The sequence below is a fragment of the Pelodiscus sinensis genome, chromosome 3 (assembly GCF_049634645.1).
Source record: "Pelodiscus sinensis isolate JC-2024 chromosome 3, ASM4963464v1, whole genome shotgun sequence".
In the NCBI taxonomy this organism is placed as follows: Eukaryota; Metazoa; Chordata; order Testudines; family Trionychidae; genus Pelodiscus; species Pelodiscus sinensis.
In genome coordinates this window covers 52714622-52737555 of record NC_134713.1, presented here as the reverse complement: position 1 = coordinate 52737555, position 22934 = coordinate 52714622, and the positions used below count along the sequence as shown (strand labels likewise).

Genomic DNA, 22934 nt, shown 5'->3' with positions numbered 1-22934 from the left:
CCTACCATCCCCAGAGTTCGGGATTAGTAGAAAGAGCTAACCGAACCATTAAAAACAAACTAACCAAACAGATGTTTTCTGCTACAGGGAAAGATTGGGTCACCAATTTACCAGTGGTTCTCATGTCTATGAGATCCAGTCCTACTAATCCACATTCCTTATCTCCTTTTGAAATGCTGACAGGGCGGGCGATGAGGACGCCAGGAAATCTGTGCATTGGAGCGGGGGAATTGTATGTCATGGGTGACCAGCTTGCTGAATATTGCAAATTGTTATCTCAGTGTGTCTCAAAGGACCCCCAAACTGAACCAGACCCAAAGGCTAGCGAAGAAGACACATGTGAGGTGCAGCCCGGTGATCAGGTACTGGTGAAAGCCTATAGAAAACGAACCTTTGAACCAGCCTGGACTGGACCTCACATGGTTCTTCTGGTAACTCCTTCAGCGGCCCGGGTCACTGGAATTCCAGTTTGGGTGCACCTGTCACGAGTAAAAGTATACAAGGGTGACACTCAACATAGGGCACAATAATCTCTGTTTACCCTATGGACGCCTTGAGGGCCATTCTCAGTATTGTTAAGTGTTTTATTGATGTAGTCACCTGGGGAGGAGCCACTGGATCAGTTGTAAATGCCATTACTCAAGCTATCAAATCTCATAATAGGGACTGGGTTGAAAATTTGTTAGTAGCAGGGATGACAGTTTATTGTGGTGAGAATAGGGCTCATGTCTAATTAATTAGATATCACCTTAACTCAACAAAATAGTTGGTTAGGTCCTCACTGTTGTACTCAGCCATCTATTAAAAACTACTAAAATGTCTGAGCAAGCATTGGTCTGGAATGGTGTTATCATACTGGCATGGTGTTAACATGAAAGTTGTAGCCCTGATAGGAGACTTGCTCGTGTCACAGGTGCCCTGTTGGGTGAGAGCCTCAGTTCTCAAAGACTGAATGTCTTCACCTTGGATGATGGCAGGGGAGTGGTCTCTATTGATAATGGGCATTTTAGAATGATCATTCCATCTTTGGAGAGGTGTTAATTCCTGTGGGTTGGTCTCCTGGATTGGAGGCTCAGCCCTTCCACCCACTCCCATTCTCATGTCATAGACACCTGTGTAGCTGAGTATGTAATAATGGCTGGAGATAACTATATAGCTTTCCCATGGGACCAATGTTCCATCCTGGGAGGATGGGTTTTGCATATAAGAAACATGGAGTCAGGACAAGCCCTATCTCAAATGTTGGGACCTGACTTAATGGTGCATGTAATGTTTAATTTAATGGATGATATAACAGTGAAGAAAGACTCCACTACCTGGTGTGGATTTGGGTATTTAGCTTTGGAAAGTAAGCCTGGTTTGAACATCTCGTACTTCCTATTGTGGAAGATATTATGAAAGAAGTGGTAAGGCAATTACAGTGATTCCGTGTATAGAAGAGTTTGCTATTATGGGAACAGAGATTCCCTGGGGATGGATTTCAGTTGTGTTTTCGCAATGGATATGGGGACTTACTTTTAGTGTAGATACCATTATGTATTAAAGGTTGAATGTATTGTTTAATTCTGTTACCAAAACTGCAGTTAATTAAGTGTTGATAAGGTCAATTATAGCTCCTAATAAATACAAGGAAGTGGTGTTAGTGGGGTCTAAGAATTGTTCTTAGCCCCAAAACCAAATGGGGGAGCTGAAGGGTATGCATGGAGAGGCATGCTGTGGCTCACCACCCTAGCAACAGCCTGGGGGAGGCCAAGGGGAGGGGGGTGAGCTCGGCATGTGGACTGGAGAGGTGCAGGCATGTGACAAAGCCATATGGAAAGGTTGAATCTGATTGGTTAAGAAGTTTGTGTTCTGTAACCTGTAACCATGTGCTATAAAACAGCAAGGGGAGGGGCTCCTTGCTCGAGGGGCTCTGGCTGATTTTAGTACCAGGGGCTCTCCCTTTGTGCACATTGAATAAAGTATTGAATTGAATTGAATCGAATCGAATTGAATTGAATTGAAGACCCTTGATTCTGCCCAGCACCTGAGTCTCTGGGAACCACAAAATCCCAACACCTTCTATGCCTCAGTTCTCCCATTGGCTGAGTCTAGACTGGCGTGATTTTGCGCAAATACTTTTAACGGAAAAGTTTTTCCATTAAAAGTATTTGCGCAAAAGATCGTCTATACTGGCATGTGCCTTTGCGCAAAAGATTTGCTTTTGCGCAAAAACATCAGTGCTAGTGTAGCCATCGGGCTTTCTTGCGCAAGAAATTAACTTAGCTGACTACACTGGCACTCTTGCGCAAGAATACTTGAGCAAGAGGGCTTATCCCTGAGTGGGAGCGTCGGAGTATTTGCGCAAGAACTACTGATTTTGTACAGTACAAAGTCAGTGTTCTTGCGCAAATACTCGCGGCCAGTGTAGCAAAATCTTGCCAGTCTAGAGGCACCCATCCAGTATAATGGGGGAAGTGATACTGACTGCCTTTGTAAAGTGCTTTGAGAGCTACTGATGGAAAAGTGTTTTTCCAGAACTGTGTGGCATTATTATTTACTTATTTCTCTCTTTTCCTATAATCACGGTGAAGTCTTTGTACAATGGCAAGGGTTTTTTTGTTTTTTGTTTTTGGTTTTTTTGGTAGTTTTAACTCAAGTAACAGAACACTTACTGTATGGGACCAGATGCCACAATAATAAAAGCAAAACCAAAACATTTAGGTTTTATTTTCTGGTAAAATTTATTCCTTTCCGTAAAGCTCTGGTAACCAGGCTTCACATGGAGAACTCCCAAGCAGGTGATGGGGATATATGTATTAGCCAGCAGGGGAATTCACTTCTTCATGTCCACTGGCCAGAGTTCTATTCTCTTGGCTGGAATATAAGATGCTGCCCTTCTGCTCCCTGTGGGCAGAAATGTCGGGCCAGAAACATATGTGCAGACCTCATCTTTGCGTTGCACAGAAGGTGCAGAACCTTCCGACGTGGGTGCTCTAAGCACAGTTCCTATTCTGCGCAGCTTTACCAAATGGCTGAGCTAGGCCTTGTAGCAGCCCTCTATACCCCAATGTGACTTTATCTTTGTATAGCCCTAACTACTCTAACATCATGCACATCAGACCTTATTTATGGATGTAAGAAAAAATAGTTGTTTTTAATGGAGATCTAATATTTGCATATTACTAAGATTTACTTATGAACTAGGAACCTTTGAACTCCATAATACATGGACATTGAAGGCTGGGATTTTTAAAGGAGCCTGAAAGGGTTGGATACTCAGATCCCCTGGGATTTTAATGGAAATCAAGTGCTTAACTACCCTAGATTCCTTTGACAAACAGCCTTGGCACAAAGGGAAAAAAGGCTATTTTATAATAATCAGTGTTTATTTCTGCCTGTGGAACAATATGGGCTCCATCTGCTGGCCAAAACAATTCCTTGAAATTCTGCAACACTTACGGTATCCTAATTTTCTGTAACTTGAGCTCTCAGTTGGGTCAGACTTAGCCAAATGGCATACTAATGTTGTGATGTGGATGTAAAGGATAATGGCCTTTGGCCATTATCTTTGAAAAGTCGTGGAGATCGGGAGAAATCCTGGATGATTGAAAAAAGGCAAATGTAGTGCCCATCTTCAAAAAAGGGAAGAAGGACAATCCAGGGAACTATAGGCTGGTCAGTCTTACCTCGGTTCCTGGAAAAATCATGGAAGGAATCCTTAAGGAATCCATTTAGAGGCACTTGGAAGAGAGGAAAGTGATTAGGAATAGTCAGCATTGATTCACAAAGGGCAAGTTGTGCCTGACCAATCTGATTAGCTTCTATGATGAGATAACTGGCTCTGTGGACGTGGGAAAGTCAGTGGATGTGATATACCTTGACTTTAGCAAGGCTTTTGATATGGTCTCCCACAATATTCTTGCCAGCAAGTTAAGGGAATGTGGATTGGATAAATGGATGGTAAGATGGATAGAAAGATGGCTAGAAGGCCGGGCCCAGCGGGTAGTGATCAACGGCTCAATGGCAGAATGGCGGTCAGTTTCTAGCAGAGTGCCCCAAGGTTCAGTTCTAGGACCGGTTTTGTTCAATATCTTTATTAATGACCTGGATGAGGGGATGGATTGCACCCTCAGCAAGTTTGCGGATGACACTAAGCTAGGGGGAGAGGTAGATATGCTTGAGGGCAGAGATAGGGTCCAGAGTGACTTAGACAAATTGGAGGATTGGGCCACAAGAAATCTGATGAGGTTCAACAAGGACAAGTGCAGAGTCCTGCACTTGGGATGGAAGAATCCCAAGCATAGTTACAAGCTGGGGACCAACCAGTTAAGTAGTAGTTCTTCAGAAAAGGACCTGGGGGTTAAAGTGAATGAGAAGCTGGATATGAGTAAACAGTGTGCCCTTGTAGCCAAGAAGGCTAATGGCATAGTAGGTTGCATTAAGAGGAGCATTGCCAGCAGATCCAGAGATACCATTATTCCTCTTTATTCGGCTTTGGTGAGGCCACATCTGGAGTATTGTGTCCAGTTCTGGGCCCCCCACTACAAAAAGGATGTGGACACATTGGAGAGGGTCCAGCGGAGGGCATCCAAAATGATTAGGGGGCTGGAGCATATGACTTATGAGGAGAGGCTGAGGGAATTGGGTCCCTGTTTAGTCTGCAGAAGTGAAGAGTGAGGGGGGATTTGATAGCAGCCTTCAACTCCCTGAAGGGCGGTTCCAAAGAGGATGGAGAAAAGCTGTTCTCAGTAGTGACAGATGGCACAACAAGGAGCAATGGTCTCAAGTTGTGGTGGGAGAGGTCCAGGTTGGATATTAGGAAAAACTATTTCACTAGGAGGGTGGTTAAGCACTGGAATGGGTTACCTATGGAAGCAGTGGAGTCTCCATCCCTAGAGGTGTTTACGTCTTGGCTTGACAAAGCCCTGGCCGAGTTGATTTAGTTGGGATCGGTCCTGCCTAGAGCAGGGGGCTATACTTGATGTCCTTCTGAGGTCTCTTCCAGCGATATGGTTCTATGATTCTATGAGAGTACTTGACCCATGACTTCCCGTAAAACAGAATCTAGTAGTGTTTAGAGGTGAAAAGCATTTAGCAGGTTAACGTCTTGAGGCAACAAATCCCTTAGTAGGCAATTCTTATTAATTTTTTATTTGCAGTGAACAGAAATTGAGAACTGATATATAGGGTGTATAAGTGTGAAAATAGCCATATAAAAATTAAAGGGTGATTAGGAATAGATCAGGAAAAAACCCTCAAACAAATTGTGTGATGATTGGAACACTGCTTTACTTGGTTTTCCATGCAATGAGTTAGTTGTGTGAATCACTGCTGTACAGCCTACCTCCCCAGATTCCAGTAGAGAATATAAGCTTCTGAGTGCAGGAGGTATTATCGTTGCTGTGTTCAGTATTGTGTCAGGGTCTTGAATAAACAAATGGCAATCTTTGTCTGAATTCAAGGCAGGCTGCTGAAGTTTTTTAAACTGACACCCATAACTATTTGTTGTTTGCTATCCCAGCCTTGAGACCTTTCTTGTTCATTTTGAAAGCTCCTATTTGTCTCTCTATTATTTATATTCCACTCATTGTCAATATCTGCAATGTTGTTAATTTGACAAGCATGTTCAGGAAGGCACAGAAAAAAGAGGGAGGGAGAAGCATAGTTCTCTAGAGGGAGGGAAGGTTTATTTATCAATATTACTGTTGGTTTTTCTGCTGTAGGCTACACAATAAGATTGTTAATCATATCTTTTAGAAAAGTGCTACATAGAAGGAACACTGAAGACCAGTCCATCCTAGCTAGTAAGAGCTAGCTTAAAGGAACACTTCCCTGTGTTGACAAAGATTCCTTGTTCTGAACCTAGTCTAAGGTGTGAAGGCATTGCCAGGGCAGTGCATTCTGGGAACACCCAAGAGCTGCTTTTGCTAAAGAAACTTTTAAAAATTAAATAATTTAATAAGGCATATAAAATGAAAAGATGGTTGTTTAGATGTTTAATGGTTTCCGATAAAACTGATTTAAAAGAGAATGTTTGCTTCTTAAATAAGTACAGGTAGGGATGTTAAATTACAATTAATTGACCAGTCAAATAGTCGATGGGATTTCCATCGACTAGTCGATAGGCACTTCTGCATTCCTCCTTTGAAATGTACAAGAGCCCCCAACAGGGGCTTTTGTGCATTTCAAAGCTATGGAGCCCATGGTCAGTGGGGGACTCCTCAGCTGACCCCTGGGTTCTGGGGAAATGTCGCACCAAGCCCGAGATCAGCTGAGGAGTCCCCAGCTGATCCCGGGTTCCACAGCTGCCCCTTTGAAATGCGGAGGTGGCATTTCAAAGGGATGGCCGCTGCACAGCTGATCCTGGGCTCAGCTGTGCGGCTCTGCCCCTTTGAAATGCCGAGATGGCGTTTCAAAGGGGCAACGCCTTGAAGCCCGGGATCAGCTGGGGACTCCCCAGCTGATCCTGGGTTCCGTGCAGCATCTCCCCAGCTGACCCTAGGCTCTGCTGAAATGCTGTGGGGTACCTGGGATCAGCTGGGATTCCCCAGCTGACCCTGGCTCTATGGCGCTTCGGCATTTTAAAGGGGAAGCGCTGCACAGCTGAGCCACGATCAGCTGCTACGGCGGCTGCCCCTTTGAAACGCTGCTTTGGGGTTTGAAAGTGGCAGCGCCGCACAACTGATTCCCAGCTCACCTGTGCATTGCTGCCACTTTGAAGTATCCCTTCCCTCTCCACCTTTGCTGTCTCTATCTCATAGAGGCAGCAAGGGGAGGGAAATGAACTAGTTGATTAGTCCTTAACATCCGTAGCACCGTGATGAGGTTTTCACTGCCCATCTGCTTTATGTTGGAGGGAGGTGGAAGACAGCAGATATTGGAGACAGACTTAACGTTTTCTTTGAAATGCATTTGTGTCTCTCTTCCCACTCTAATTCTCAGAAATTTTTGGATCACAGGTTGCTAGTAGGTTAGTTATAAGGGCAGAGGGGGGCAGTATTGCACAAAGTAAGTTTTGTTCAGCAACGTACATGAGAATTTCTTCATTATCTGAATATGCTGTCTTTATTCTTCTCTCTGACCAATGCCAAGCAGTACAGGTATATCTTCTTTTGTGGGGTCTGGGCATGAGGGGAGACATTTACCTGGCTTGGCACCCTGCTGCAACAGGGAAAGCCTCCAGGGAGCATGCTCTTGTTCCTCCTGGGTGTGTGAGGGTGGAGACCTCAGTTCCGCCCACCCGGGGAACCCAGTGCAGCTGCAGCACTAGACCAGGCTTCTCGCTGGCAGGGCTGCGGGGGGAATGGGGGTAGAAACCCCAACTGTCCCTGCCAGATTAAACTCTGCCACTTCCCTAGCAGGGGAGAGAGCAGCAGCACATGGGGGGGCAGCAGAGCCCAAGCATGCCCCGAGGGGAGGGGAGGGGAGGGCAGCAGAATCTGAGCATGCCCCGAGGAGGGGGCAGCAGAGCCCGAGGGGGGGAGGGCAGCAGAGCCCAAGCGCACCCCAGGTGGGGGGACAGCAGAGCCCGAATGTGCCCCAGGTGGGGGGAGGCGGCAGAGCCTGAGCCGGGTTCGACACAGGCAGCAGTTTTAAAACGCCGAGGTCCGGGAGCGGCTCCTCAGCTCACCCCTCCCCTTCCCCGCGGCAACGGCCACTGTAAAAGCTGCCACCTGCATACGTTGAGGAGGAGGAGGCTGCACAGCACCAGAGGCCCCGTGGGACAAGGGCCGTCCTGTACACTGGGGAGGGGGCAGCCACAGCGGGAGCTGCCTATGGGCTCTGTAGGGGGTGGGAGAGCGGAATTTTTGGGGGGAACCCTGAGTGCCACTTCCTGGAACCTCGGGGTTTCGTGGAGCATCATTTGGGAAACACTGCCCCAGGGAAAAGTTGTCGAGGAAAAAAAAAAAAAGGAGGCTTACGCCTTTAAGGGTGGCCATTTTGAATTCTGTTCTCTCTGCGGCACACACGGAACTGTGCCGCGGGACACACTTTAAGAAACACTGATGTAGATAAACAAAATGTCAATGATTGGTTGGCAAAGGTTACAAAACCAGTTATAAAAAGGATTGCAATAGCAGCTATGTATCCTATCTAGTTTCAGCAAAAGATTGTTATAAGTGAATTCTGTTTTTTTCATCTAATAGTATTAAATTCTTGAAGACCATTATATTCTGTTAATGCTAGTTGTTCTGTGTTGTTTTGGTTTTTTTTTTCATTACTGAATCCTGTTCCACTGAAAAAGCACATGGGAATCTCAACCTACTCCTACTTAAGTCAGTGGAATCTCAGTTGGGGCCACAACTGTCTTTTTATTGATTTTTACAAGAAGTTAAAAAAAACATTTTCTTTGCTTACATTTTTTAAATAATTACATGTTTCTCTAAGACTGTACAAATCTGAACTCTAGCTAGTGTTAAAAGTTTCTCTTTTTTCTCTGTCAGACAGAGCATATGCTGCTGACTGACCATGGGGCAAACCTTTTTGCCAAGACCATGAATATTCCTGAGATTCCAGGGGAGAAACTTATAACTGAAAGAACCTGGGAGAGATGGAGCAAGAAACTTGAGGCAGATTCTAACCCTCAGGAGGATAAAAAGTAAGTATTGCACAAAAAATGTTACACTCTGATGTCTATCATACACTCATTTGTGGTCTGAGTTAAAAGATGTGGGGGTTTTTTCTAATTAGTAACTATGCAGAGTCACTCTGGGATCTGAAAGCAATTTTTTAGGTTTAATTCTGCCCTGACATACACATGTGCTTCCACATGGTTTTCAGATTATTCCCTCCATGATACATGGGCAACCTTCCATAGGTTTGCTCATGTGTAACTAATGGAATTTGGGGAACAATACTGTTAATGCTGAAGGAGAGAGAGAATCCCGCTCATGCTCACTTAGCAACACAGACCCTCCTCCATTGGCATGCGGGGAAAAACATATCAGCTGAAGTTAGCAGATAGCATTCTGAACAAAACACTGAGCAAATCGGTGAGCAAGGATGTTTCATCTGCATAAAGTCACTCTCCAAAGGAGAACTGTGGTTTAAATGAGGTACTGTTTCCTCTGCTAAATTGACAGCCAGACACATGCAGACAATTCATATATCTATCCAGAAGTCTGTGTAACGTAGATAGACTGAGATTTGTTTTAAACTTGATAAAATAAGGAATTTATAATCTACCAAATTTTGCCTAATAGTTCTCATCAGGGGTTGGCAGCCGTACTTGGTCACTGAGAAAACAAGTAGACTAGAAAATGTGCACTGCTAAAACAGCCTAAAAGCCAGGTCTTGGGGATGAGGGAGTGAAATGAAATCATTAGCAGAGGATGGGAAACAGCAGCAGAATGAAAATCATTTCACAGAAATAAACTTTCTATAATAAAATGGGCGGAGAAGAATAATCAACTAGCAAAATGACTGTCCGTTTTAGTGAGGGATGGGGTTTAATAATACTAACTGTGGGTATGTCTACACTACAAAGTTAATTCGAACTAACAGACGTTAGTTCGAATTAACTTTGATAGACGCTACACATACAAACCGCTAGTTCGAACTTAAATCAAACTAGCGGAGAGCTTAATTCGAACTAGGTAAACCTCATTCTACGAGGACTAACGCCTAGTTCGAATTAAGCAGTTCGAATTAAGGGCTGTGTGGCCACTTAATTCGAACTAGTGGGAGGCTAGCCTTCCCCAGCTTTCCCCGGTGGCCACTCTGGGCACCACCAGGGAAACTTGTCTGCCCCCTTCCCGGCCCCGGAGCCCTTAAAGGGGCACGGTCTGGCTACAGTGCCCGTGCCAGGTGCAAGCCTGCCAGCACCCAGCCAGCAGACCCTGCACCTGGCATGGCACGAACCAGCCACCCGCTGCCACCCAGCCCTCCACCTCTTCCCGGACCAGGCTGGCAGCTACCGGGAGCCTGCCCAGGTCCGCAAGAGGTGGGTGCCCACCTGGTCTAGTGCGGAGATCGTGGACCTCATCCACGACCTCTGCACTAGGCACAGGAAAGTGGCTGTCTAGGGCAGGATAGCTGCCAGCCTGGCCACCCAGAAGCAGGTTTGCATGAAAATCAAGGTGGTCCAGTGAGACCCCCGACCCTGAGCTTAGAATGGCCGTACTGGGTCAGAACAAAAGTCCATCTATCCCAGTAGCCTGTCTGCCGACAGTGGCCAACCCTAGGGACCCTGGAGGGGATGGACCAAAACAATGACCAAGCCATTTGTCTCGTGCCATCCATCTCCAGCCTTCCACAAACAGATGCCAAGGACACCATTTCTACCTCCTGGCTAATACCACTCCATGGACCCAACCTCCATGACTTGATCTAACTTCTCTTTAAACTCTGTTCTAGTTCTAGCCTTCACAGCCTCCTGCAGCAAGGAGTTCCACAGGTTGATTATTTGCTTTGTGAAGAAGAACTTTCTGTTATTAGTTTGAAGCCTGCTACCCATTCCTTTCCTTTGGTGTGCTCTAGTCCTTCTATTATGGGAACTAATGAAGAAATTTTCTTTATGCACCCTCTCCACACCACTCATGCTTTTATAGACCTCTATCATATCCCCCCTCAGTCTCCTCTTTTCTAAGCTGAGAAGTCCCAGTCTCTAGCCTCTCTTCATATGGGACCTGTTCCAAACCCCTGATCATTTTAGTTGCCCTCCCCTCTCCTAACCTCTCTCTTCCCCTCTCCCACCTCCTTTTCCCAGTCTCCCCGAGTTTTGTTAAATAAAGAGAGTTTCTATTTTTGAACACGCGTGTCCTTTATTTTGTACATCAGGAAGGGGGGCTAGGGAGGGGTAAATGGAAGGAGGTGAGGGAGGAATGGGGTACGAGCCCCCGATGGGGGCTCTGCGGGCTCCTCGGGGTGGAAGCTCTCCTGCAGCCCCCCGATTAACTCCCCCCCCCCCCCCCCGGATGGCAGCCTGCGGCAAGTGCAGCCGGACTGATGGCCGAGTGCTGTGATGTGCCGAGTGTGGGCACTCAGGGCACTCCAAGCCAGGACTGCTTTGCAGGCGGGGAATCCCTGAGAACTGTCTGTCTGGGGTGGGGTCGGGTTCCTTTAAGCACAGCCCTCGGCTAGCCTGAGACAGCAGCTCCACGCTCTAAGTCCTAACCTGATGCCTTGCCGGCACTGCTTCCGGCCATCCTTAACCTCGGTTCAGGGTCCACTCAGTGTGGACATTCTAGTTCGAATTAGCAAAATGCTAATTTGAACTAGTTTTTAGGTCTAGATGCATTAGTTCGAATTAGCTTAGTTCGAATTAACTAATTTGAATTAAGTTAGTTCGAATTAGTGCTGTAGTGTAGACATACCCTGTTAGAGCTTCAGTCTTGTGACTCTGGATGGGAGCAAAAATTCCTTAGACATTGTGTATATATAGAAAGACATTGTATTATGTATTGTTACTTAGCTAATTCTATTAAGTAGCACAGTAACATGACACAGAGTACATCTCAGAAGTCAGTCATGCTCATGCTGCAGACAGGGTGAGAAGATATTCTTAACAAAATACAATCTTACAACAGCATGAACTTTCAACTATAAATAAGGAATCATAGACCACAAATCCCAAAGATGATTGAACCCAGTGAAATTCTAAATCGAAAGACCTTTCAACCATTCTTGTTGCTTTTCACTTACTTTGGACTGACTCAAATAGACTTCAGAGTGATGTAGGAGGTCACTGTTTATGCTGGTTGTGCTGCTTAGATCTTGGGGGTTGTGCTGGAAGATATGTTGATTTGTGTGGTAGGAAGTGAGTGATATGTTCTGCACTAAGGGGTTGTGTGTGTATTTGGGATTATGCATCCTGGTTTTGTTGGATGGGTGGTTTGGAAGGCCAAGTAATCTGCCATCTGTGCTGTCTCCCTGATACAACCAATGCAACTGTTACATATAAATTAGCTGTAGAGTAAGTGGTGGATGGTTGAGTTACTTCCAGTATCACAGTGGTCTAGACCACTTGAAGTGACATTGATACATGTCTTACTGTAGCCTGTACCACTGGGTATAATGTGTAAATTCTAAAGCACCGTGAAGATGAAAACAGGATGGCAACAGATTGCAAAACTCAGAGATATGATTCAACATGGTGATATTCTGAATAAAGAGCTCTCTGCCATGTTTGTAGCTGTTTCTATCGCTTCACACTGACTCAGACATTTTAGGTTGCAGAATGACAATCCTGGAATGTAATTTTATAGATTGTCATCCATGAAATGAGACTGTAAAATTCAGGCCATATATCACTGTTGATCTCCCAGTGGCATAAGGACACTTTCACAGACTAAGGGTAGAGTGAAGTATCTTAACTTTGTTAGTAAAGTTACTGTTTCATTCAACAATTCGGGCGGAGGGGGCAGAGAGGGATGCAGGGAATTTTAAAGATTCCTGCTATTTCTTTATTCATTTCTCTTTTTGCATGTATCATCACTAGGGGTACATCTAGACTGCTTTCCTCTTCCGAAAGAGGAAATGTAAATGAAGCACTGATTAGTATATTCTCACGCTTCATTTGCATATCCTCTTCCGACCCTTTTTGCAGAAGAGGTTTTTTTGCCAAAAAAACTCAGTCTAGATGTGTCTTTTTCATGAAAAACCCCTTTTTCGAAAACCCGTATTCTTCAAAAAATGAGGTTTAAGGTTCTTTCAAAAAAGGGGTTTTTTTTCCCCACAAAAGAGCTGCATCTAGACTGTTTTTTAGCCAAAAACACCTCTTCCGCAAAAATGGTCGGAAGAGGATATGCAAATTAAGCATGAGAATATGCTAATCAGCGCTTCATCTGCATTTCCTCTTTTGGAAGAGGAAAGCAGTCTAGATGTACCCTAGGATTCAGAGCTCTTGCAGTTGAGACAATGGAGGCAGTTCCTAGTATCTGAGTTGCTGTTTTAGGCTAAAGTATAGCTTCAGTGGATCCCATTTGAAAGATTATCTTCACAGTCAGGAGAGCTAAGAATGTTTTTTATTCTTTCCAAATGAAAGTTTTCAGATTGTATTATATAAATTTATCCTGGAGAGATCCCATAAACAGATCAAGTGGGCCAAGAGTTTGACATCTGTGCTATTAATTATAAGGTTGATACTATGCCAGAATTGTTACATATTGCTTGTTATCTGAAATGGATAGTGGTTTTTCATAATGAAACTTCCTATGTCAAAATCCTCCACACTGCTATGAAAATGAAGTGATTCTGACATGAGGTTAGATTAAAGTTAATGACATTCAATTGTAGACTTCTGTTGTAATCTCACATTTTTAAAAGCTACCTGCAGAATGGACACAATATGCTTTGGCAAGTATTCTTAACTCTGCCTAATTCTGTGAAATATTATTCTTGGCAGAGAATCTGGAACAGTTGGTGCTGTTGCTATAGACAATGAAGGAAATGTAGCTTGTGCAACATCAACTGGAGGACTCTCTAATAAACTCGTTGGCCGAGTCGGTGATTCAGCATGCATAGGTATGGGTAAATGAAATCAGTTAACATTCCTATTTTCTATTATTGAAATAAAACATTGACACTAACTGATCAAGAATTGAGGCTTAAATTTAAATATACTAACATGAGTCAATTTATTATGTTAATGACTGCTTTGACACAACCAGGAAGGTGCAAATGAGAGTAGATGTTTTGCACTTACTCTCCAACTTTCTGTTAAGTCTGAACAAACAGAAATAAGAGACACTCTCCCCCCCTTTCTCTGGAAACAATATGGCCTGGGTTTTCCCTATCATGTGCCTTCTCATCATACTGTAATACTCTTATGCATAAACCAAAAGCTCATATGCTATGTTCCCTTGCAGCACAGGCAATATAGCCACCTGTTCCTCTTTAAAGCACTGTCTATTAATTGCTCAGAGTTTGCTTAATTCAAGAGTTTTCCAAAGAAAGCAGTTAAAACTAATGTGAAAAATTAACTGAATGCATCAGATTCTTCTCCATCTTATACTATTGTATATCAGATGCAACTCCAATTGTAGTCAGTGGAGTTTCGTTAGAGCAATGAAAATTTAACTAGAAGTCTCCAAAATGACTGGCAACTTACTTCACTCTTATTTAAAGCTTTGACTCTTTCAGTAAGTTTCTGCCACAGAAAGCATGGTGGTGGGGAGAAGAATACATAGTCTTATAAAATGCCCCTATTTCCTGAACAACGTCTGCCCCTACTCAGTCTCCCAATGTTTGGCAAGGGTGATGTCATTCTCTTGTGTCTCTCCTGTGGTCTGCAGGAATAAGGCCTCAAAAGTCTGGCCTTTAAGGGGCCTGGAGGAGTCTCATGTTCAACAATATTATTTACCAGGACTTTTTTTAATTCTTGTAGTATCAGCTTTTTTAATGTTCATTTTGCAAGAGGAGGCACACCATTCATTAAAAGGAGCATGCATGAAACCATGTCTGTTCCGAATGCAAGATTGCCTACTGCTTTATTTAAATTCAAATCATTTTAAAATTTAAAAGGGTTGATAATTTGACTTAGTTTTTCAGGGTTCCTGACATTGTAACTATTAAATTGTGTCATTCACAAGCCCTGAACTGACTTAACCCCCTCTGTTCCACAAAAATAGTGAGTGGTTGTTCTAGGTCAGAGCTAAGATATTAGGTGGCTGTAGACCCCTATCTTTGGTGCTGGTTCCAGCAGCTCTCGAGAGACACAAACACCGATTGCTTAAGCATGGTACCTCTCAATCAGCAGGTTTGCTGCCCTGCTAGATCAATGCAGCCTTTTTAATTTACAAAGCCAACTTGGAAGTGGCTCTCCTGTTCAGTTTTTTCTCTCCTATAGAATCTTGATTCTTCTACCTCTTATCACCTCTCTGCTGTCCATTGGTCAGCATATTCATGCAGGACACCTCCCCAGCCAGTTAGTCATCAGTGCAAGTCCAACTGCCTCATTTCTTCTACTTGTGGCTTCCTAATTCCCCACCATCACCTTACCTATCTTTCTACCCTGTTTTTCCTGCATTCCTTCACTTCCATATACTTGCCACAGATCTGGCTACTGTTAATGCTCACTCCTTCATAATCCAATATCAGGCTTTCCACTGTTGCTCCTTTCCCATTATGCCATTATCTTTCCAACCCTGTAACTTGGCAACCAACTTCTTCCAGCTGTTACTGACATCTTTCACACTGTTTCTGAAACTGAGGAAGAAATCAGACACAAGAGGGCCAAATAGCTCCTCCAGAACTTTAGAAATTGGCCTGTAATTTGAAATTACGCATTGCTTGTAATTGTCATTTGCTATAAAGCTTATTATTCTCATTTTTTCTCTTTGAGTAGGAAGTGGAGGCTACGCGGATAACCATGTTGGTGCCGTATCTACCACAGGGCATGGAGAAAGCATGATGAAAGTGGTCCTAGCCCGACTTGTTCTCTATCACATGGAACAAGGTACATTCTAAACTTTCCAGTTAGATGAGGGAAAGTAAGACTGGAATTAAATGCTTTATGTAAATTATACTCTTAGAAAGCATTGCCCTCTCCCAAAAAGCTTCCCAGCCATTTATGGGTGGATTATTTCAAAACAAGAACAGTATCATAAGACTAAAAGTGCAAATCAGATTCCAACTGTGTTCTTTGAATATCAAGTAGCATGGATATTTTTGTTCCATCATGTTTTAGATACAGCATAAAGCCTTTCTTTTACAATTTTAAGTAATCTCATGATCAGAGAATTGGAAAAATGCAAATGTAAGGACGTATTAGTAAAAAATGAGTACAAATAAAGGAAAACAAAAGAAGCTTAGAGACTTCACAAACTGTAATAATTCATTCCTATGAATTGTTTGGAGCAACTGAAATTTTACATTATTCTCTCTGTTCTAAAAGGAATTCCACATGACTGCATTTTCATTTTATTTTGGAAAGTGTACTAAACTGTATGTTAAATAGACCAGGTGCATATATGGTAAACAACTGGCATGGAGTATCTCATCTCACTGTAACACAATCTAACTATGGATGACTCTTTAAAGCTTTACCTTCCTCAGTTAGAATGTCATCCAAACCCTTGCTTATATTACAGCCTGTAAACAATCAGACAACATACTTATGTTCCATGGAGTTACAGAACCATTAATGTAGACAACACTGCTATTTTTAGAATATGGTTCACAAGTGCTAATGAGCAATAACTTTTCAGACTCTTACCAGAATCTGAATTGCAGTAGAACATTTTTAATTTACATTCTTATTCATAAGAGAAATGTGAAACAAGATGGCAAGTAACAGCTGAGAAGATTTCTGTAACTGCTTCATGTTTTGTAATCCCTACATACGCTATTCATGGTTCATTCTTAGCAGAGCCAAGAGAAAATATCAGTGTAAAATATAATACTCTGCACAGCTTGTTCTGCAAAGCCCTAACATGGCACAGCCCCATCTCACAGTCCTGTTTCATTAGAGTTCATTCCTTTCATAAATTATCTTCCAGGCTTAAATTTACCGTAAAGAGCCAGGCTCTTTTCTCACTTACCCTAGTTTTACAGTGGAGTGACTCTATTATTTTCAATTAAGTTACACTTTATTTATGCTAGTCTTACAGGAGAACCACACTAAAATCCTTTTAAAACATTCTAAATGTCTTAGTGTATAGCATAAAACCATTGCTAGCTTGCCACCACTCAGCCTTCCCTGAAATGTTCAGGAGCAACCCAGGTTCCAGGCAAAGACTCCAGCAAATGAGCAATTCCTCAGCATTTCAAAAAAGAGCCAAAGCTCAATCCTAAAGTTATTACTTTGAGACCTTGAACTGCCAACTGAAGCAAAATATTTAATAACCCTAAAATAAGCCTGTGTGTGTACACAGGGGAGAAATGTTCTAAGTCACCTAAATGGCTTTGATGCCTACATGACACTGACTGTTGATGAGGCTTCTAAATGTCTAATTCATTTTTGAAAATTAGGATTTAGACTCCTAAAGATAGAAAACAAGTATCTTAGAATATCAGTCTTGCATATAATGCATCCATGAAGTGTAAAGAATGGCTGGCTGTACCTTTAACATATTTCTTTTGCGGAGAATCTTATTTCTGTTTCCTCAGTATTTGAAAGAATATTTTGAGCAGAGTGTTTAATTAGTTTCCTCCATTTTGCTGAGTGAGATTGCAAGTTCATGTAAGTTCTTCTTGTCATGTGCAATCTGTGACTTGTTTGGGGAAAAAAAATTATTTTAACAGCTATTGGAATTTCTGCCTTATGGTAGCAGCTGTTGCCTTGGTGAAAAGCTGATCTTGTTGAAGTCAGTGGCAAAATTCCCATTGACTTCAATAGTCAGGACTTCACCATAGTGTTTGAGAATGGATTTCCATCTTGCCAGAAAGAGAAAGTTTGAATGAGGGCTATGTATATAACCAGAAGTTGCATTGTTTATGCCCGTGTGTGTACCAACACAGCTGCTTTAGTTCACAATATTAAGATCAAGTACCACGGCATTTCTAAAGACAAATGAAGAGTTACAACTTGTGAACAACTACACAACAACTATTAACAAATTTCTGTGTAAGACATACTGTTCTTCTATTCTGTTTATAAAGTGCTTCCATTAGTAGGGGTTGTATGTGGTAAAGAATCTGGGCTGTGGTGTCAGTGCATAGCCCAGTAACAATATAAAGGCTGGTACCTAAAGTAGCATCAGCATCCATATTACTCAAGTTAATCAAATAGAATCACACTCCAAGTACCTCAGCATTCATTGGTCTAACTTTGTAGGGGATTCCCACGGTGATGGATGTTTCAATTCAGTTCTCCAAGCGTTTTTTCCTAGGCACTTGGATGACTGGTTCTTGCTCTCATGTTCAGGGTCTGACTTATCACTATATATGGTGATGGGAAGGCATTTTCATTCAAATCAGATTGGAAAAGACCTTGGAGAGTTATTTTTGTGTTTCTTGATTTTTAGGGGCTTTTTAGTTGGTTGATGGTGGGGTGTGTTGCCTTTCTTTGCAGCCTGTGGGTATGGTCACTTGTGGGGACTTCAGGCATGGTGCATCTCAGTCCTGCCTATTCTCTGCCTGTGGCACATAATAGCCTAATCTCCTTTGGTCAACTTTTGATCACAGGGTTCTGTGTGGGTACTAGGAAAGTGGGTGGCCTGTGATATACAGGATGTCTGACTTGCTGATCTGATTGTTCCCATCACTTTAAATTTTCATGCTATGAATTATTGTGAGTGTTCAAGTCATAAATGTATTAGACAGAAATTCCTAGAAATTTCACTAAACTGGGAAGTTCACCAGTTATTTTAAGTCAAAAAGACTGAAAGCTCAGAATAATTGAGTAGCTACATAAACCTGGTCTCTGCAGTATTACTACAGCATAGCAGCTATTTGCAGCTGTTCACATCCCTCCCATAAACAAAGCATTTTCCAGCCATTGCACTTGTAATTTCTTGGGCATTTAGTAAAGGAAAGAAATTCAGGGCCTGGTTCTTCAGAGAATGATCATAGAATCATAGAATAATAGGACTGGAAGGGACCTCGAGAGGTCATCGAGTCCAGCCCCCCGCCCTCAAGGCAGGACCAAGGTCCGTCTACACCATCCCTGACAGATGTCTATCTAACCTGTTCTTAAATATCTCCAGAGAGGGAGATTCCACCACCTCCCTTGGCAATATTTATTCCAATATTTGACCACCCTGACAGTTAGGAATTTTTTCCTAATGTCCAATCTAAACCTCCCCTGCTGCACTTTAAGCCCATTACTCCTTGTCCTGTCCTCAGTAACCAAGAGGAACAAATTTTCTCCTTCCTTCTTGTGACACCCTTTTAGATATTTGAAAACCACTATCATGTCCCCCCTTAATCTTCTTTTTTCCAAACTAAACAAGCCCAGTTCATGAAGCCTGGCTTCATAGGTCATGATGTCTAAAGAGAACTTTGTCACTGACTTCTGTAGAACCCGAACCAAATACTGCTTGATTATCATTCTTCTGTGTTCTTGTTTTCAGGAATGACACTGGAGAAAGCTGCTGACACTGCATTGAATTACATGAAAACAAGGGTGGGTGGATTAGGAGGTGTCATAGTTGTCAGTAATTCAGGGGACTGGACAGCAAGGTTCTCCACCAAACAGATGTCCTGGGCTACAGTGAAGGATGATTGGTTGCAATATGGCATTTACACTGGAGAGATGCATACAAGCTCTGTTGCAGAAGCACTTGGATCCAAGTAATTCTGGGGATGAAGAAGAGTAGAGAGTACAGCAGGACAACGATGGGGAGCAGTGAAAGTGGATGTTATCTTTCTGAAAGTTGTCACCTGCTATTATTAATGTTTTCAGAATTCACCACATTTTACAAGCAAACTGAGACCCAATCAGAGGCACTGGGCTTCAAGATGATGGATGTGGACATAATGGTCATTTGAATGTCTCTCGAGAACACCAGGGCTGGTTTCTTCTTTTCAAAATCAAGATAGAGTATGGGCATGCAGAAGGGCATCCCCTCATGTCAGTACCTGGTGCAGCAGGCTCTCTTCATGTGGCAGCCTCTGCTGACAGTTGCTCCAGCCCTGTAGCAGCCAGCCTCTTCTTATGACTCAGCCCCTCCAGCCAGGTCCTTCCCTTTTCAGGGTAGAGAAGTCAAACAGATAACCTAGTGTCCTTACAAAAGGTTTTCAGCTCAGATTCTGGCCCCATGTGGTTTTTAGAGTTGCTTATCTGAGGAATATCGAAAGTTCTTTTCCACTTGTGTGAGGGGCTTCATGCCACCTTCCCTGATGTCTAGCAGACCCAGATCCTGCCTTTTTTTTAATCAAAACTCACCCCACTGAAGCTTGTTCATTCCTAATGGCTGTGTCTTACCTGGCCTCTTGCCAGACTTCTCTATTCAGATGAGGATCCCAAGGCCAGCATTCTTCCTGGACTTCCTCCTTGACCTTTAGGTTCTTGCTACTCTCTTGTATCTGAAGAGTGAATGCAGAATTCTTCACTCTCTCCAAAGCCTCAATTCTTTCTTTTTCTTTATGCTTCCTGTTTTATGATGAAGCAATCTCAAGGCTATCTTGTCACCTGTAGCAGTTTTTGCATAAGCAAAATCTATATCCTCTCACCCAGTACTGGATTCTTAAAAAAAAAATCCAAAAATATTTCTTAATGCTTCCCCACTTTCTCGGTACTCAGCAGTCCTTTCAGACTATATTCTTTTACTTTGGGGGTGTGTCAAAGAAAAATTCTTTCTGAAGAATTATGTAGCTGCCCCTGAATTGCCACAGGAGATGTTCAACTATTTTTTTGACTTTGCATATATCCATAACTTGTTTTTGTGCTTGTTTAGTAAATGTAAATTATCATTCAGGTCACAGTGGCCTGCTAACACTCTAAATATATAGCTACTTCACTTTTTCTATCATAACTATTAAGTATACCATTATCCTCAAGTTTAGGACATATTTCATAGTACCTTCATCCTTTTTTCGGTGTGGTCTATAGCTCTTGACATTCTTTCTTCAATTGTCTCTTAACCAAATTTTTGAAATCCTGTTTCAGAGGGCTTTCTGTGTTAATCTATTTTTAAGGCATTTTTCATGGCTTTATCTGCCACTTTGTTGTCCAATATCTTAGCATGTATAGGAATCCACATTATTATGATATGAATACCTAGTTTTACTCTTTAGTTAAGAATAATTGAACCATTTCTGCTCTCCTAGGCTCCCTTTCAAATCACCATTATCTCTGATAAAGTGTCATAACTGCACATATATCCCTTATCCATGTGACTGCCAACAGGTATGCTTATCAATTCGCTCATCATAATGACCACAAAATTGGATAATTTCATAGATCTCTTAATTCTAGATTCAGGGATACAAAAGGCCCTTTTCAAGTTGTGGTCTCATCTCTAAAGCAGTCAGCATAAATTTTTCAAAGCTGATCCCATTTGCCATGTATAAACTTATAAATCATTGCCGTCATGTTTGATGGTCCTGCTCTTACCTTTGTTGTATAATTTTAAATCCACAACTGGAGAGTGAGCCATCCAGTAATAGTTTAATTTCCAATAAATAAGGATTTTAATTTCTTCCAGACCTTCCTTTTCCACACACCTTTTGTCTCCATTAGCATTTGAGAGTTTGTGGCACCTGGTTACTTATTGTCTACTTAATTTCCAACTGTCCTCATTCATTTAGTACTATTTACTCTTTCCATTAACCTTAGCCCAAAAGATTAAATCTAAGAATTTCATCCTGGCATTATAGGTATTTCGCTAGTTGCTACCTGTAGCACACACAAGAGAGTTATAATACTTGCACAACAATTCATAGCTTGGGCTTGTATTGGCTCTGATTTTTTGTGAGTCTGTGTTTTGTTATTAGAAGTTGAACTTAGTATCCATAATTTGTAACTGATCTTATTAATGCCCTATATAGCATTAACAGGTTTTTTTTCATATCTGTACCCCTTGTTCCTGGTAATACTTAAAAGCAGATTCATCCTATCTGTTCAGTTAGTTTTGATATTATCTATGACCCTTCCAAGTTAATGTATTGAATATAACTGCTAAAAATGTAAACTTTTGAACCTATCTGACTTTTTCTTTATATAGGGAGAAATCCCATCCTTCCTCAGTTTTCCTTTTTGATGAACAAGTGAGAGCCTAAATCTCCAACTGCTCATTAGTTCCCTCCACAGCTATCTTAAAACTTCTATGTTTGGCCCATATATCACCATCATCTGCACTAGACTAACACTTATTCCTGCCTGTATACTAGCCAAAGATCATTAATAATAATGTTAAATAGGGCTGGGTTGATCACACTCCCCTATGAAATGCCATTAGAAAATTTATAAACATTTAACTTAAAGCCGCCCCTATCTGACATGTATGGTTCTAACATTTAAGCAGTTTCTTATCAACCAGAACATTCTTCCTCTTAATCCAACTGTGGCTAGTTTATACAGCAAGCTTCCCTCTATGGTATACCATGCATTTTTCAGTCTCCAAAACACAACTATCAAACTTTGTTTGGTATTTGTTTCTAATTTTACAATATGATCAACTTTGCATCTTCCTGTCCTGAAACCACTTTGGCTATGTCTAGACTGCAAGCCTCTTTCGAAAGAGGCTCTTTCGAAAGATACTTTCGAAAGAGCCTCTTTCGAAAGAGAGCGTCTAGACTGCACGTTGAACTTTCGAAAAAGCGGCTTGCTTTTTCGAAAGAAAGCATCCAGTGAGTCTGGATGCTCTCTTTTGAAGAAGCCCTATTTACATTGAAGAACGCCTTCTTTCGAAAGAGGAACTTTCGAAAGAAGGCGTTCTTCCTCGTGAAATGAGGTTTACCGCCATCGAAAGAAAAGCCGCGTTCTTTCGATTTAATTTCGAAAGAACGCGGCTTGAGTCTGGACGCAGGGGAAGTTTTTTCGGAAAAAGGCTACTTTTCCCGAAAAAACCCCTGAGTCTGGACACAGCCTTTGTTACACAGTTTATATTTCATTTTTTCCATGTATGCTACTAATCTCTCTCATTTATCAGTCTTATAATGTTGTCTTCACAGGATGTGAGGGCAATAGATCTGTATGCATAAGGTCTTTGCATAATTTACCAGGTTTTCCAATCTGTATAAATCACCACTTGCTTCCACTCTGCTGCTAGTATGCCTTTTCCATACTTTCCATATATTCCATAATTTCAACAAAATAAACTTTTTTCTGGTAAGTGTTTCAAGCATGGCAGCACAGGTACTATCCTTACTTAGCAAACTGCATTTTTACTTTTACCTGTAGCTTTTTTAAAAATTCCTGTAAATGTACATTTTCATTTATTCTGTATATTCTACCCTATCATGTAAGAGCTCATCCATTTTTTTTAGCAAACATTTTTGTTCACAAAGTTCCTTTCTTTGATTTGTCACTACTAATTTTTTGAACTCTTTTTTACTAAAATATTCATTTTTTTCATAAGTAAGAATTTTCAACTTTATCATTTACTATAAGACTAGGTATATATTTG

General features: G+C 42.1%; 1 protein-coding gene across 3 annotated transcripts in view; it reads left to right on the top strand.

Annotated features, from left to right (window-relative positions):
- Window positions 1-22649, top strand: part of ASRGL1 (asparaginase and isoaspartyl peptidase 1) — a 42701-nt gene extending 20052 nt beyond the window's left edge. For all 3 annotated transcript variants that reach the window (XM_006127222.4, XM_006127221.4, XM_075923722.1), the window contains 4 exons: window positions 8427-8581; window positions 13328-13446; window positions 15269-15379; window positions 18936-22649. In XM_006127222.4, the coding sequence (XP_006127284.2) occupies window positions 8427-8581; window positions 13328-13446; window positions 15269-15379; window positions 18936-19159 (609 nt within the window). In that variant the 3' untranslated portion in view covers window positions 19160-22649. The remainder of the gene's footprint in view (window positions 1-8426; window positions 8582-13327; window positions 13447-15268; window positions 15380-18935) is intronic.
- The last annotated feature ends 285 nt before the right edge of the window (window positions 22650-22934 follow it).